This window comes from Cyprinodon tularosa, unplaced genomic scaffold (genome assembly GCF_016077235.1).
Source record: "Cyprinodon tularosa strain WSP-4 unplaced genomic scaffold, ASM1607723v1 ctg2, whole genome shotgun sequence".
In the NCBI taxonomy this organism is placed as follows: domain Eukaryota; kingdom Metazoa; phylum Chordata; class Actinopteri; order Cyprinodontiformes; family Cyprinodontidae; genus Cyprinodon; species Cyprinodon tularosa.
In genome coordinates, this window is record NW_024038733.1 from 3,812,048 (window position 1) to 3,829,937 (window position 17,890).

Sequence of the window (17,890 nt, forward strand, 5' to 3'; positions counted from 1 at the left end):
AGTTGCATAACTGTTTGTGTGAAAACACTCTTGCAATTTTAATTGAACTGTGGAAAATTGTCAGGGAGGAGGGGCCGATAGAGAGAGAGAGAGACACCCAGGCAGACAAGTGATGCAGGAAAGTTTGATTATGTCAGCAAATTATTCCAAAAACAGCCATCTGAGAAGGAATCTGAAATTGATAAAATGAACTTTTGAAAAATATTAAAACATAAAAAAGGAGTAAGTCTGAGAAGTCCGGACACACAAAAAACAGAGACATATTGTGTTTACATGAAGAAATATTATGGCTTAAAGGCTTATTCAATTGGAATATAGTACAAAACCAAAGTTAAATGTTTCTCATTTTCAACCTTGTCATATGTCATTGTTTTACCACAATTAGATTCATTAACTTTATCGCTATTCATCTTTCAAACAGCCCCTGGAAACAGAAATGTAGTTCAATCCAGCTGCAGGGGACTGGTAGATCAGGGGTCAGTTTAACGAAGAAAGTTACCGGGAACTTTTAGTTTTCTAAACCTTAAATCAACCTCAACCTCTTTTTCTGTTGTCAAAGTAACATCCTCTTTGCTAACCCGGTAAGCAGCAGGTTTTTCTTCAGTAAACTTAGAGTGTCCTCTGTGTCTGCTCTCATTGTAGCCAATCACATTGTTTTATTTAATGATTTAGTCCGATTTTTGTCGTAGTTTTGTTAGTTTTGTAGATAAAAAAATAATAATAATAAATAAAAAATATCATTCACTTGGTCTGCTAGACACATTGGCTTTTAAAAACAAACATTGCATGTCCGTTTGATAAGGATATTATTAAAAAATGATCAGCACTTTTTCACAGAGAATGTAAAATCTATAGGAAGAGGATTCTGCACCCGAGACAGGATATGAGATTTATCTTTGTCTTTGGTCTGTTTAATATGAGTGACATGTGGATAATTTTTAGTTATTTATTAGTACATGAAGAACTAATTAAATCATTTTCAGATTACACATAAATAGATGTATTAATTCCAGGGGGAAAAAGGAATAACCTTATGGTTAGGATTAGGATTCATTCAGTGATTAAGTAGCTTGAATTGTGAATTGCCACTATATGAATAAGTGAAATGAACTGAACTGCAAGGCTTTCCAGAAGTAGTCCTGTTTTTTTAACATTACAACCAAAGAATTCAAAATATATTTTACCGAGTGAGTATGTGATGTAATAAATTTAATTATGCATGATTGTAAAGTGGGGACTGCATGGTTGTGATGATTGTAGAACTATTGCCTATAGCAAGAGGGTCCTGGATTCATATCACAGCCCAGTCTTTCTGCAGAAAATTTGATTGTTCTCCCTGTATTTTCCTGGATTCTCTTCTCCAGCTTTCTCTCACAGTCTAAAATAACATCTTTAAGTTAATTGGTCTACTCCAAACTGTCCACAGTTGTGAGTGGATTATGGATGCATAGGTCTCTGGCCTGTTTATCTGTGTTGCCTTGCCCATGGTGTAACCCACCTCTCACCTAATAACCATAGGAGAAGATGCCCAGGCCCCATCTGATATTTTTCCACATGCTTCAGTGCAAAATAACTCAGGCTCAGCCAGACACGATGGAGGATGTCAAAGCACATCAGTTTTTAATTTTGCCACAGATTCTCTTTTGGACATAGGCTGCAACGTTAACTTGGCCATTTTATTACATGAATGTGCTTTGCTTAATGTCGTTCCAGCTGCGCTTTGTGTCTTTTAGCCCTTTCTCCAATTGGAAAGTGAACCTCTACTTTAAAGTGTTCTGCAGCCTCTGCAAGTTTGTTTTCCAGGATTGCCATGTGCTTAGCGCCATCCATATTCCCATCAACTCTGATGGCCTTTCCTGTCTGTGCTGAAGAGAAGCATCCTTACAACATTGTAAAGGGTGATGTGTTCAATGCTACATGTAGCATACAGTAAATCTCCCATTGCTCAAAGTATTCTACATAGAAGTCAAATAGTCAATTTGTTGTCTCATCTGAAAAAGTGACTTCTTGTACATGTTTGCTGAGCTCACTTTATAGCTTGTGACAAACTGCAATTAGATCTTTGTATGGCTTTATTTAGCAGTGGCTTTCTTCTTACTTTTCTCTAGTGGTATAAAGGTAATAAAGGTGGTCCATATGTATAAAAACCTCAGCGTTTTACCTCCTAACTTGATCTCTTAAGACCCATAAGGATAATATTGTGAGGTACTCATACTCAAATTAGACTTTTTTTTTTTGAAACATGGAGCTTAGGCGGAAATTCAACTGAACAATTACTTACCCTCATCCACCTCCGACACAGGCCAATCAGCTTTGAACCACATCTCCACAAAAGCCACTCAGCATCCATAGTTCATCTTAAAAGGTCTCCATGTTGAACTTCGATTCAGATGACCCCGATTCAACCCACCTCCATCCCCTTCTCCAACATTGTTTCGTCAGAGTTTCATTCCTTCTCTTACAGCATTCCCTGTCTCATATCAACCTGTCTGGGAGAAGACCAACATGTTGAGCTTGGCTCTGGCAGACATTTCTTCCCAAAGGGGAGATTTTTCTCTCCACTGTCACCACCAAGTTGGACTTCCATCTTCCAGGTCCCTGAGTGAAGCACTAGTCTCAGCTCATGCAGTCCACTGGATCTCTCCATGCAGTGTACAGTTCAAACACACCGTCTCACCTCACCAGTCTCACTCCTATTTATGCAAATCAAAACAAAATTCAGTGCTAATATTTCCTGCAGGGGTCTGAGCGCCAAAGACTAAAGTAATTGTATCAGTAAAATTCTTATAATTGTCTTTTCTTTCAGTGTGAGTTTTTCAGATTGTTTTTTTTTTTTCCTTTGAGGTGAAACAGTGGCTTGTCACTGCAGCATTTGTACGTGTTTTAGATTATGAACACATCCATAACGTTTTTAGTTATTTAGGAAACAGATTAACAGAGAAATCAATGCAGATAAAAACGTAACATTCTTGACTATAGAGCTTTGATGCATCATTGAGAAGTATTTCCATGAGGGATGTTTTTTTTTTTGTCCACTAGAAGGCGGGAACAGGTGTTGATTTTTATTCATAAGGCCGTGCATTCTACATCTGTAAATTAATCACACAGAGAAATGTTGACTCTTACTCTTTGTTTCAAATGTATTGTCTTCAAATGATCATTTATTGCTCTGTGCTCCGTTTACTCTCATAGAAAAGGGAGAATGACTTTTATTTACTCATCTCCATCGACAGGAAACATTCTGCAAAAAACAAGAAATTGGCTGAAGAATAAAAGCACCTAAAGGGGCATCCATAAGTTGTAATTGTTTTTCTTAAATTGTATCTCAAATGTTTTTTATAGTGTATTGCTTCTGGACGATGTCTCCCTTGAAAAAGCAGTCTGGTTAAGTAAAGTAAAGTTAAATAAATATAATCTTTTAAAAAGTATATTTATAAAATAACAACCTTTAAGCAGCTCGGATAGAATGTTTTAATCTTAAATGTTGTGTTTTCATGAGGTGTAAGAAGAAAATTGTCATAATTTACAGAAAAAAAAAAATTCCTACAATGTTCTTAACTTAGTGAATAGATATTCTTAAATAAATAGCCTTTTAAGTAAAAATTCCAATTTATTTTATTTATTTATTTTTATTTTATTTTTATATGACTTTAGTTAGTGTTGTTCTGACAGTGATTTTTCCACCCAAGCCTCCATAATGGGCTGGCTGTCTGAAATTCTTGCTATCCTTGCGAATCTCAGTAGTTCACTAACCGTACGTACTCTCTCCTCGTTCAGACAATGGATTGCACAGCACTTTCCTAGCCCTCCAAAGCTTGGAGAAATCTTGTATAACCTCACCTAAATGTAGCTAGATACAGCTTTCCTCAGAAGGAGAGCCAGTATTTTATCGATATTTATCAAAAATCTCACATAATTGGTAGAATTCAACTCCCTGCTTGCTTCTTTTGCGCTTCAGATGCGGGAGAACAGGTTAATCTGAACTCTGCAGATGGTGCAAACCAAAAACTCATGACTAACACGTTTCAGATTTTATCATGATCACACAAAGTCAAAAATCTAGTGCTGCAGGATATACATGCATCCTGGGTCAGAGTGTGTCTTTTGCAAACTCACTCCAGGTTCTAGTAAAAAAAAATAATATCACGGATGAATCCTTTTTTACAGGAGAAACTACTGAATCATTCCCAGGACAAACTGCTGGATCTAAAATCAAAAGTTTATTTTGCATTGAACTGCTGCTATAATTTAGATTTCATTTAAACACTGATTGCATCAGTTTTATCCCACAAACAAATGATTTTCTTGTGCTGTTGTTTGTGTAATGTTAATTTCCTCTGTTGAATTCAGATAAAACTGAAGGCATTTTAAATCTATTTTAACCACTTCAAACTTATTTAATAGCACTAAACACAAACTTTAACAATGCGGTCCTGCAGAATAAACTCCTGACTTGAGTTTTGAGGTAAACGGGGCATTTGTAGGTGTATATACAAACAGACTCGGTGCAGGACTGAAGGGGGTTAAAAGGAGGATCAATAACTCATCACAAGCTGTGAATCAGCCTGGTCCAACAACCGTTTGTCACATACAAAACTGTCCGCCCATTTAATCAAGCCTGCTGCATACCGAGGACAGTCAACCAGCCAGCGATTTGTCAGCCTGTTTGCTCAGAAACAGTTAGGCTAATTAATGAAATGAGAGAGGAAAGCAAGGACAGCCAGGGGGAGGTTAGGGAGCTGTTAGGCAGTTATATGTGTGTGTCATACCATGACTGTCACCTGATTGGATGCATTGCTGATGCAGCAAATTAAGACATGCAAAAAAAAAAGATGATTTGTCCGAAGAAGATGTAGTACGATCTAAACTGTTTGTACTCTTCTATCGTCTTTATTAAAAAGAAATTTGTTTTTTCAAATTAAAATCTGAAAAATAGGCTGTGCAAGTGCATTAGATTCTGTTATGTCTAACACACACCTAAATAAAATCTAATGCAGGTGCTCTGAGAAGTATTTGATAAAAATAATCAACATGCGTGTAATTCAGTCTCTAGGTGTATTATCATGTTGTTCTGTTGGGTCCTCAAATGTTTTAGATGCATTTAAAGCAGACTTAGGTTTAGCAAAGCTCTCTGTTTCATCCTTACTCTGGTTTTAAAAGAGAATGAAACTACCGAAAACCTAAAATGGCCGTCCACCTAAACTAACAAGCTGAGCAAGGAGAGCATTGACAAAGGTTGCACGGATTCCATCGGCGAAGGTGTGAAAATCCGTTTCTTCGGAGAAACAAGCAGCACATAGTTTTGCACTCTGCATTGTTTGTATTTGATGCTTTAGTTGTGTTACCGGTTGTCTTGATTGCGGGTTGTGGGGGCGTGGCCTTTGGGAGGACAGGGAGAGCCAAAACTGTACATTTAGAAGAGGACTAAATGATGAGAGTCTTGGTACATGCTGTCTTACTAATGTGAGAAGAATTTTACAGCACAAACAGCAAGAATGTGCTCTGAGGGCCTCATTCTTAGCATTTTTCATTTTTAATTATGGCATAATATGGGACCTTTAATTCGAAATTTTGATTAAAACAGTAGCTTAAAGAACTTTTTCTTTAAAATATGATTAAAAGAAAACATCTGTTGGTTATTTAAGTGTAAAAAGCTCAAATTCAAAACACTTTAAAATGTGGGATTATTGGAGTTAGTAGCCTGCATGTTGTGTGCTAGTGTTATTTAAAATCTGGTCAGAATAATCTTATTTTCCCTGATGAATAAAATTTTAGTGAGCATCACATCTAATGTAAGTGTGTAAATATTATCAAGAGATTAACATTTTCCAAATCTTTGAAAAAATGATTTAAAATCAGGGCTCTTCAGATGCAAATGTATATATATATATATATATATATATATATATATATATATATATATATATATATATATATATATATATATATATATATATATATATATATATATATATATATATATATATATATATATATATATACGGTATATATATATATATGTATTTAATTAAAGTTAAAAAAGTGAAACATTTCCTTATTTACTAGTAGCATAAAAATTAAATACATTTACGTAAAACTTAATTTTGAATCATATCCATGCCTATTATTGCACAAAAACAAATCTATCTTTAAACCAATAAATTACTTGAACGGGGTTTATTTAGGAATATTAGAGCCAAATGTAAGAAAGAGTACTTTAGAACGGTTAAACAAAGAGACAAACAGAAAGTACAAACATGCACACACACCCAATATGTATCTCTATCCTTGTGGGGATTGGCTTCAATTCCTTTCTGATCCATTGCTATACCCTAACCCTGATCCTTACATTTAACCTAATCATTACGGTGTCATACCTAACCATACTCCCAACCTGAACTCAATTCACACCTTAGTCCTAAACCTAACACTTAACCCTAAAACAGCTATTTTACCCATGAAAACCAGGCATTGGTCGACACATTTTGCTATGATGTATGCAAGGTAGACACTCCCACACCAGTAGATATGATCACAAAGCAAACAGACTAAATCTTTTTTAATAACACAAAGAATAATGGTGATTAAGTGAACATAGAAATGTAGTCAAAAAGCTGAGTGAGAAAACACTAAAAGGCATTTATTAAACACTAAAGATTTACATACATGTATTATGTATGACTGTACAGACTGTACAACAAATCTGTGGCTATATATTAAAAAACTACAGATTTAATTTGTAGGAGTGTTTCAGGTTTATAGAGTAGGTGGGGAAATACATCTGCAGCCCAGATGTTTGATTATAGCAACAATCCTTCTCTTAGCAATTACTCTGACCAGAAACAGCGGTAATTTTTCGGCCTCACATCTTCAGACCTTATTTGCATATAAGACTGATGCAGGCTAATTAACTGGAAGAAACACACGTAGTCCAGGTCAAAGCTCCAGCTAGGAACCCATTGCTCAGATAAATGTAATTAGAAATGGCTAAAATTGATGTCCTCTGACGAATACAGATAAACAGTGCAAGGCTCGGGCCTCTTTTCTCTCCCTCCTGTTTTTTTTTTCCATGCCTATATAAAATATAAATTAAACAAAAATGGTTAAACAATGCCTCATTTCATAGTTCATAAACATTTTCCCTCCTTATGTTACCTCTTCAGGTTTCTCGTTATCCTGACTCTCCTACATTTCCATCCAATAAGCCTTTCTATAGGTGCACCTCCTCATGTGAGGGAGGCCGACTCTATCCTCCGTCTCCCCTTTTTTGGCATGCCTGTGCCAGGTATTTGTTCAAATTCCTCACACCCTGTGGGGATAGGTATGTCCACCTCTTCCCCCTCCATCCCTCTTCAGTCTTTACTGCCTGCCTCTGTCTAACTTTATGTACGAAGTGGCTAACGCGGACTCCCCGCCGGCACCAACATGAGACGTAGGCCTCACATTCTGCCGGCTACAGTCACAACTTAAATCATTTCCAAGCTGCTCTGTTTCTCAAAGCTGGCAAACTGCAGCAGTGGGTTTGACAACTGCTCAGCCAAAAACAACTTAGCGGGTAACAGGCTGCTGGGAGCTGCTTCTGATATCTCCTGAAAGGCCAGTTTATTCAGAGGTGATGTCGGAGCGTCCACCAGTTAAACTGTGCTCTCTCCCGCATGGAAAGATGTTGACCCGGGCCCGTATATTGGATAGTTAATTTCCTCTATAGTTTAAACACCAGATCACACCATAAATCCCCTTGTGAGAGTTGGACAGATTGAGTGCTAACAAGAGCAGTTGTGGTATTGACATTGGGTCAGAGCTGAAGTGTTAGTTATGGAGAAACGTCACGAAATGACAGGAAAAAACATTGATAAGAGGCCCAAAAAGCAGTGAGGCTAAACTCAGTTTAAACTTCGTGTTCTGCTGTCAGAGAGGCAGTTGTATGAAACCTGATTCCATTTTTTATTTAAACTGTAAAGCAAAAACATGTGCACATCATAAAGGTTTCAATTACCAACACAGCCTGGATCTGGCTTAGATCGACGTTTCTTTCTTAGATGGCACCAAAATTGAAATACAGCACACCAAAAGCCTGCTTTGTGTTGAAAAAAAAAATCTCAGTAGAAGCATTTTAAGTTGAAGGCTTCTAATGAATCACACGCCGTGCTAGGCTTTCATGGTGGTGACGAGAGAAAGAGATTGCACTGTAAAGAAAAAACAACCTCCTTTAATTGGGCTAAAAAATACTTTTAGTTTTTTAATCTTGAAAAGCTGTTTAATAAAGGGAAAAATATTTACGTAAGTTCGGAAAACCAAGGTAGTTGTAATCTTTAACTTTTTCAAGTGAGTTTCCAGTATTTATACCTTTAAGATGTTGGTTATTTCAAAATGTGAAGTTCAGGTTACTTTCATGTTTTTATTGTGAAGTTCAGAAAACAAAAACTTTCGCAGATGGCTTTGCAATTAGAGGCTTAGTGTTCTTTAATGTTAAAACTCAACAATACAAATTGAAGCTAAAGAGATGCTGCCAATGAAAGTAACATTGTATAAAGGTTTCTTATTTATCCATATTTAATTTCAAAGTTGACCTGTAGTAAAGTTACCAATAATCAGGGATTGGTGTTTGGTTGGCCTAGTTTGAAGGCAAAGCTACTTAAAGCAACCATAAAGGTCAGTGGTTTAATAAACTCTAAATAAAATTATGATTCTTAAGTAAGAAGTTTAAGATTTCTATGTTATTTTTTTACTTTAAAAAAAAAAATACTACTGCTTTCATATGAGTTGAAAAAAAATCAGCATTTCAAGTTAAAATAACAGAATTCAAAGTTTGGTAAACTTAAAAGAAAAACTCCTAAACTGAAATACTGCTTTTTTGTTTACCTTTATATTTTAATTTCTACTAACTTTTTTTTCTTTTTACATTTTACTAATTTTACTGTGTTTGTGCAGCTGTTGATGTTATATTGCTGTGAAGAAGCGTTTGCCCTCAGACAGAAGTTTATAGTTTTCCTTTTTTTATTGAACTTAATTTAGATCATTAAATAAATTTGAATATTATACAATATTAAGCTGATTAAATACAAAAATATTAATTGCTTTATAAGGAGGAAAAGTTTCTTTAAAAAATATAAAAACTTGGTCCTTGGTTAATAAGTAAACTGTCTTTCTTTCTCATCCAGAAGAACCGACAACATGACCTTCAGTTTTCAGTTTCCTCAGTAAATTTCAGTGTTTAAGATTCAACAATGAGAAAATAGGATTATCTGCAGATTAAAACTAACAAAAGGACCAATTTCTCATTTGCAAAAAGACAACAACAAAAAAAATCATGGATTTCAAGATTTTTGAGGAAGACAGAGCACAACTTCTTGGAGATTGTTCATCTCATTGTATCTAGACGGTCATATTGACGGCCAAACATGGTGCACATGATACTGGACAATCTGCTGTGATTTAGACACCATTGGGGGTGTACATAACAAGCATTAAAGAGGACATTATGTGGCACTGGTTATACTTTACCTGTCTGTCATTGGCTTGATGCAATCTGCTGGGTTTCTTACGTAAAAAACCTATTACTCTTTGATACAATCTAATTTCAATTTAATGACTCTGCAGTACCTTAACAAAATATTTGGTTGAAATTTGTACATAGAAACAAACATGGCAAGAAGGAAAAACACATCTTTTAATAAGACTAACTTTCAATTTGTTGAAAGAAAATTTGAAATTTGAATTTTCCAGATATGCTAAGTCCCATGAGGTATGAATGGTGTATATAGAGCCGTTTTGTTTTGCTATAGGATGAAGTGTGTTAAAAGCAGGGTTCTGACGCTATCCCATTTAAACAAGGATGATAGTAATAATACTTGTGATTGTCTCTTCGAAGAAAATTAGGATAATATACATAGTAATGGTGCAGCTGGGGGTGCAGAGGAAAGTGAGGGTTCAAAACCTGATGACTTGAGCAAATAGATTAGATTCCTCCTGGAGGCAAAAACATAACAAAACAAATAACATTTCTGCCTGGGAACCCTGTTTTTGTCTAAACTGTACAGCAGGTGGTTGTGATCACGTTCATGCATCACTGAGATCCCAATGATTACCATTTCTCTTTAGTTTAGTCCTATAAAGTTATTTTTTCCTTAAAGGATTTATGTATAAAGTCTTGAATTAGGATCAAAGAGCTGAAAGAAGGATGAATCAAGCAAACATGAGCAAAGACAATGTTATTTTTACACAAATACAATGAAGAACATTAGAAACGTGACAAAGTTGTTTTAGTTTTATATTGTGATATAGTTTTCATCCTGTAAATTTTATTATTTATTTTTGGTTCATAAATATCTTAAAGCCTAACTAACACCTGAAATGAAAATGTGAAATCTTTGAAATTAACATTTTTATTATTTAATATTTTAAAAATGTATTTTAGTAAGTATATTAAAACACAAAGGGGAAAAAAAGCTGTCCCAAATAAATTTCTTTTTTTTTTTTTCTCATCGTACACCTGTTGCTTGAATGTGTAGGCAAAAAACAACATGTTATTTGATTTTTCTTGAGATTAAGATACTAAAATCACTTTCTGGATAATAAGGATGAGGATTTTTATCAAAAAATTAAAAAGTTAATAGTTAAAAAGGTAGAGAGAATGCATAGGTTTTTATGTTAACATCATATGAATATCATTTTATTCAACATTCTCCCTTTTAACGCTAAAACAATCCACGTTCAATAGAAGGGCTGAAATAATCCGTGGAGATTACAATTAGACAAATGTTTCTATTTATGGACTTTATTTGGAATTCATGTAAATGTTAAGATCTGCTGTTACGGACTTTTTGGTTCTGTTTAAGTTTTCACTTTTGGTTCTTAGTTATGCTTGGTATATATTTGGTATATATTTATATACTTGGTATTTAAATATATACCAAATATATGGATGACAGTAAGTACAAGTATAATATATACTTGGTATATATTTATTTTTCTGAGTAGTCCTTATTCTCTCTGTTATTTTTTGGTTATGTTCCCCCATGGCACAATAGTTTTCTAGTTTACCAAATCTGTTTCTGATAGTTCAGTTTTTACTAGGTCATTGGTTTCTTTTCCCTTTAGTATCATCTTGGTTCCCAACTCTATTGTATTTCCTAGTTAATCTCCATTTCCGCCTAATGTAATCTTCCTTCCCCTTAATTTTCTTCTATTCTTTCTGTGCACACCTGTTCCCACTTAGATCAATAATTCAATCAATGTCCTGTTAGTTAGTTAGTTAGTCTCCTCCTCATTGCCATCCTTGCTTGATTACCCCCAGTGCTGTTCCCTTGCCTGTTCACTCTAGATTTGTACTGCTCTTACCATATTCACCAATAAATCTCCAAAATAACAGCTGGAACTTCATCTAACCTCCGCAAACCTGAGAGTAAATTCCAGTTTAGATTTATTCTTTACTGAAACTATTAGAAAGTCATCAAAAGATCTAACCCATCATTAATGGAGCTGTAAAGCAGTATAAATAAAAGCTGGCATTAGTGTTAATGTGTTTAAAATTCTTTCAGCACCACTCAGAGGCATAGCTGTGGAAAGAAAGGTTTTCCTTAAAAGTCATAACTCAAAACAACTGTCAAGAATTAACCTGAATTATGGGAAAAATGTTGGATTAAAGCTGCCTAATTTGGGCAAACTTAAATCACAGGCTACATGTAGGAAAAGTAGAAATGGAAGAAAAAATAAGGTAAAAAGTTGAATTGAAAGGTAAAAAATAAATTATATAGCATATTCAATTTATTTAAATGGTGGCTTTCCAAGCCTAATATTAACATCCAGTATGCATGCAGGATAAGACCCCTTAGTTGTGTTTCTCCTCCCACCCCTTTCCTCTCTCTCCCAGCTCCTCATAGTATAGCTCAGACCCATCACAGACAGATGGACAGAGAGCCGCGCTGATAACTGAAGGGGACAGAACTGATCTTCAGCTTCAGATAAGAAACATTAAACCTCCCCATGCTGAATGTGAGATGCAAAGAAGAAGATTAGAGAATGGGAGCTGAGCTTTTATACTCAACAAACATCCTTTTTTAAACGTCCAGGATTTTTCAACCCAGTATGTAAGTTAACATTTTTATTTTAATGTATTAACATCAATAAAAAAAAACGAACGTCATTTCTATACTGAAAAATAAAAATAGTTGATTTCTCTGTCTTTTGAAGTCATAATTGCCCCTTTTAATAAATAAATGAAGTCAATATAATAGCTACATTGTGGTCATTAAGATTTTAAACTTAAGAAATCTGTATCTGTATTCATAAAATACAGATCCGCTGTAATGAGAACAGAAGAGTTCAGTTTTTTATGCAACGTCTTTTGGAATTTAAAAAAGTCAATAAGGTATTTCAAATATAAAACTCTGGACTGTAGCGCGATGTACAGCTGTCATGTAACAGGAGCTACAGAAAGCACAGCAGGGGGACTGCGGCTCTTCCACCACCTCACAGTAGCACTTTAACCTCCAGGTCAGAGGCCGTCTCTTAGGCCTTTGCTTTGGTGTCATGAAGACATCCCTGTCCAGAGCCGTCTGTTCTGAAGCTCACATGCTGTTCTCCCCTGTCAAAATGAGTGTTTAATTTTTTTTCCTACAGAGCGCAGCGCCAGACTTGAGTCCTGCTGCGTTATGACTCGGCAAATTTACACGCACCGGTCCCCATCCAAACCACCGATACGCAAAGGGCGCACAAGATATCCAAACATAAACCTGACCTTTTCTAACTTGCTTGTTAATAAGATTGGTCAGCTCTGCTGCCTTTTTGCTCCTGTACTGTTTAACCTAATTGCTGTCCAACTGGTGACCGAAAAGGGAAGGTTTTCCATGCAGATTTACCTTTTTTAACTGTGGACCACCTCCTATTTAAAAAGCCTAACGACACAGGGTCCACGTGAAACAATACAACAGGGATAGCTGTTCCAACTAGAGCAGGTTTCTGCTGAAACATAAACTATCCTGGGTTTGCTGATATTTTCATTTAATCATGTTTATGTGCCTTTCTCCTGCTTTGCCCGCTGTCAAAGTTTAAATAGGGGCAATTCAAACTGAAGCAGACATAAGCAGTTTGCTGGATTATTGTTCACAACGCTGGCTCCATGGAGTGCCAAATTAAACAATTCACACCCTTTAAACCTTGGCAAATAAAACACATTATGGATTTTATTTGGTAAGGCAACAGAAAGTGAGTAATGATGAAATGCAAAAATAAAATAAGACATAGTAACCTGAAAGATGAAAACATTTAGCAACCATGAGCTGATACTTGAACCAAATTTGCTTACAATTACCCTAGCTGTTCATGGATAGGTCTGTACAAGCTGTAGGTATCTAAATAATAAAATCTTTAGCAATTTTTAATCCTCCCTTCAATAAGATTTGATTAGGAGCATCAGAGAACACCAAGTTCCAAGTCTTACCTTGGATTACGAGTTAGATTTTGACTGGCATTCAAAATTTGATCTAAACCAGAGGGTTCCAAATTGCAGCCCCTGGGGCAAATTTGATCAGCCTTTGGTCACAGTTCAGTTCAGAAATAGTTTATATTTCATTCCCCATCTTAGGCAGTTAAAACAGATACATGTGAAAAATAATGTAAGAGTGCAATAAAAAAAAAAGATACAAATAAAAATTCTTCTTGAAATAAGAAGTACAAGGTGCAAAAAAGCATTAAAATGTTATCAACATATTTTTATGTTTTGCTTTTAACTGAATCTAATAGTTAATAGTACAACAAATATAGACCAACTTTAACTAAAACATAGACTTGGGGGCAATCATCTGTTAAATTTGAAATTGAACTTTACTCTTATTGTTGCTGAAAAGACACAGAAGAATGTAGAATAAGAGAATTACCCAGTATCTTGAATATTATTTAGTTTTGCTTCTTTCAATTGGCAAATTTCAAGGCATTTTAATCTATAATGATTTACAAGTACCTTTTTAACCACCGTTTGGCCAACTTTGAATATTTTATTGAGACATCCTGAGCCTATTGTTAAGGAGGTAAAAATGAAGAAAAAAAAAAGAAAAACTGACCCCAGTGTGTCACTGTATTTTCCCTGTTAAAAGGGAAAATTTTCTCTCCAGTGTCACTACATGCATCCTTGGTGTGAGGGATTGCTACAAAGTCAGCAACAAAATGCAAGCGAATGTGATGCCACACACTCATCCAGGTGGAGTGAATCCTGCAAAGTCAATGACTCGCTGCAATCAGCTTGGTTTCCTTCTATAGAAAACCGTTAACCACTCCATGATCAATTTAATTATGTCTGTGAATTCCTTGAGACAACATGTTTTGTGAATTTGCACTATAAAAATTAACTTAATCAAATTGAATTATTTCAAACTTGACATTTTTGTTTCAAATTTCAAACAGTTTGAACACCACTGATCTTAATGGTTCAAGGCTGGATTCAATTTGAGATTTTTTTCCTGAATCCTCTCTACAGTCTCCATCTGTTGAGACATCTAACAGATTTACCTTCAGAATCGACTTTTATTTGCCTACATTTATCTTTCTATCATCTAGGATTAGCTTTACCTTTCCACACAGAAGTAAATATTCCCCACATCATGATGTTGCTAGTGCCATGTTTACCCATGCTAATCGTGTGTTCAGAGGGGTGTTCAGTTTTAGGATTATGGCCAAGATAGCATTCAGCACATTGGTCTTTTTTTTAAGGTAGACAGCCATGTTTTGGATTGTTTTTATAGTTCAATGCTCTTTTCATTGTAAAATGATATCTAAAATAATGCTTAGATTTATTAATAAAAGAAAACCATGCAGAAAAACCATGTATAATTTCCATCAGTTCACAGTATTGCGCTATTTTGTGATGATTTATTGTATGATATCAACAAAATACAACTGCATTTGCAACTGTTACATGACAAAATGATGTTGCTCCATAATTAGTGGATTTCCAGTTTAAACCTCCGCTCCTTCTGCTTTAGATATTGCGCCCTTAATCAAATCACTTTAATGCAATTCAGTTTATGTGAAAACGTATTTTAAACTTTACCCGTTTTGCCTACTGTTGGCGATCAGAGGGGTGCTGGTTGTAAGACAGCTCTGTTTCTGTCAGCATGACCCAGGATAGCTGCAGTGGCGCCTCCAGAAAAGTTTCATAGGGGTGGCTAGATGGGGACACAAAAAATCTTGGGGTGGCACACGGAAACTAAAAGCCATAATTTCAGGATTTGAATCTACTATTGTGGTAAACCTGCCTGTAGGAATCATAAAGACTTAAGCAAACACCTACTCATATCTTGGTTTATTGTGTGATTTTTAATGCTGCGTCTCTGGCTGTACAATTTACACCTTCGAGTGGGGTGGCCAGTGGGGTGGCCAGTGGGTAGCTGTGGCTATGGTGTATCTCACCATCATCACTGTGTGAATGACTGAATGTAGTTAAAGCATTCTGGGGAGTTTGTAACAAATAAAGCTATATAAGTACAAGCTACTTACCAAAAGTCTAATACAGATAAATATTTTCACCTAGGATTGTATCTCTACTCTACAGATAATAACACTTTTTTTCTTCTCTCCACCTTTTTTTGTAATTTGATTTCTTCCACATCAGTTTTTTTCTGTTTTTCCTCTTCTGAACAGCAGTCTTAGATTTCACTCTAACATATTAACATTTTAACATAATGGACCCCTCTTCAGCTCCTACTGCTCCGTACACGTTTACTCCCATCCAGAACGTCTCAGTGCCTTCCTCCTCTCCCTCTGTCTCTCCATCTCCAAGCTTTGCCTCTACAGCTCTCTTCTGCTCCCTCCTCTCGCTCCTCTCTCTGCTGGGCATCACAGGAAACCTTTACACTTTGGTTCTCCTCCTGAGGCGCAGCAGAGGTAGGAGAAGACGTGGAGCGGGACCGGCCTGCTGCCTAACAGGAATACCCATCCCCTCTTGCCTTGCAAACTCTGCCTCCCCTTCCTCCTCCCCCTCGTCCTCCCCTTCTTCCTCCTCTCTTCACCTCCAGGTGCTGAGTCTGGCACTGGCAGACCTGCTCTACCTTTTCACCGCTCCCTTCATCGTGTATGACAGCTTGGCATCAGGATGGACCTTCGGGGAGCTGGGATGCCGCCTCCTCCTGAGCCTGGACCTCCTCACCATGCATGCCTCCATCTTTACCCTCACTGCCATGAGCATGGACCGCTACAGAGCTGTAGCCCATCCCTTGCGCACCTCATCTTCCAACTCCTCTAACCTGCTGCGGGTGAGCCTGGCATGGGGTCTGGCTGTGGCTCTTAGCCTGCCCATGATGATCACCTTGCACCTGGAGGATGGGGAGCACGGGGAAGGACAGCTTTGTGTCCCAGCCTGGGACGAACAGAGCTCCAAGGCTTATCTGAGTGTACTTTTCTGTACCAGCATCCTTGGCCCTGGATTGGCTATCGGAGGACTTTACGCCACTCTGGGCCGGCTGTACTGGGTATCACAGACCCAGCCAGCATGGGCCAACGGTAACAGCACAGCAAGCAGTCCCAGAGCACCAAAGCCTAAAGTCCTGCTACTCATCCTAGGTATTGTCTTGGCCTTTTGGGCCTGCTTCCTCCCCTTCTGGATATGGCAGCTGCTCCCCCTCTACCAGCCAGACATGCTTCGAACATTACCGGTTGGAACCCAGGTGACCGTTAACCGCATTCTTACAGGACTAACTTACGGAAATTCTTGTGTCAATCCCTTCTTCTACACATTACTGACTGGGAAACGGAAACCCAACAGGCGTGTGCTTGCATCAGCGAATCGGCTCTGCTGCAAGGGCAGTCCACTGCAGTAACGTGATTGTCTCCAACAGCAGAGCCTAAAATGCGATGGTGCTTATGAGAGTGCAATAATCTATGAGGATGCTTTAGAGATTCCAATATAGGCTACCAAAGATCAGTGACTCCATCTGTGAGATGAAAAATTTGAATATTCAAGAAATGATAGCACTTTGTATTAAAGCTTCATGGAGGGTAATTCTTTTTTCTTAGAGAATATGAATAATACTGAGCTTCACCTGCAAAAGATAAAAATGTTTGTAAGATGTTTCTACAATGATCAGATGGTACTGTGCCTTGCAAAGGTAACCTCAGCATTTTCTTTTAATAATCACAAACTTCTGTGTTTTTCATGTAATAGATGGAGAGTATTGCCTTCATTGTGAACTACAATTGTGCTCTGTAATTTCTATCCAACTTTTTCTGCATCAATGGTTTCAATTAAATATGCAAAAATTCAAATGAAGGAGATTTAGGTCCAACCCATTTTAAGATATCACTATACTTTGATCTAAATATTTTAAATCTATATTGCCCTGCTGGAAAGAGAAGATTCACCACAGTTTGACTGATGCTGTCAGTTTTAAGTGTACAGCCATGTCAGTGGGCTTGCATACGTATTGTACCTTTTCTGTTTTAGGAGAATGTATTGAACAATACATTGTGAGAGGCTTCAAGCTCGGGGAGAATGTTCTCTCTAACCTGCCTGCCTTGTTCCTACTGTAGGTCTCAATATTGCATGTTCTCTAATGTTCTCTGACAAACTTGTAAGTCAGAACAGCTGGATTTATACTGACGAAAAACTGGTTAACTAAGTTTGATAATTAAGACTTCTAGAGAAATTGTTTGTGCTGAATTCTGCTAATTATAATCAGAGTAAAAGGGGCAGAGCACATATGAAAACCACATGTTTTATAAAGTTATGTATGAGAAATGTTGACAATCATTTATCACTTTCCTTCTACTTCACTAATGAGCAATATCTGTCACAAACATCCAATAAAACCCAGAAGTGTGTGATAATAACAAGGGAAAATGTGAGTTTATATTTTTCGATAGGCACTGTCATATTTCTTAATGCATGGCCTCAAAGGTT

General features: G+C 36.7%; 1 protein-coding gene across 1 annotated transcript; it reads left to right on the forward strand.

The window, feature by feature from the left end:
* Positions 1-11,902: 11,902 nt before the first annotated feature.
* On the forward strand, positions 11,903-17,508 carry LOC119783069 (urotensin-2 receptor). Its single transcript, XM_038284379.1, has 2 exons — positions 11,903-12,089; positions 15,608-17,508. Exon 2 carries the CDS (start codon positions 15,678-15,680, stop codon positions 16,809-16,811), a length of 1,134 nt encoding a protein of 377 aa, XP_038140307.1. The 5' UTR covers positions 11,903-12,089; positions 15,608-15,677; the 3' UTR covers positions 16,812-17,508.
* Positions 17,509-17,890: the final 382 nt, after the last annotated feature.

Coding starts and splice junctions, on each gene's coding strand:
- LOC119783069 (XM_038284379.1), top strand. CDS start 15,678: ATGGACCCCTCTTCAGCTCCTACTGCTCCGTACACGTTTACTCCCATC.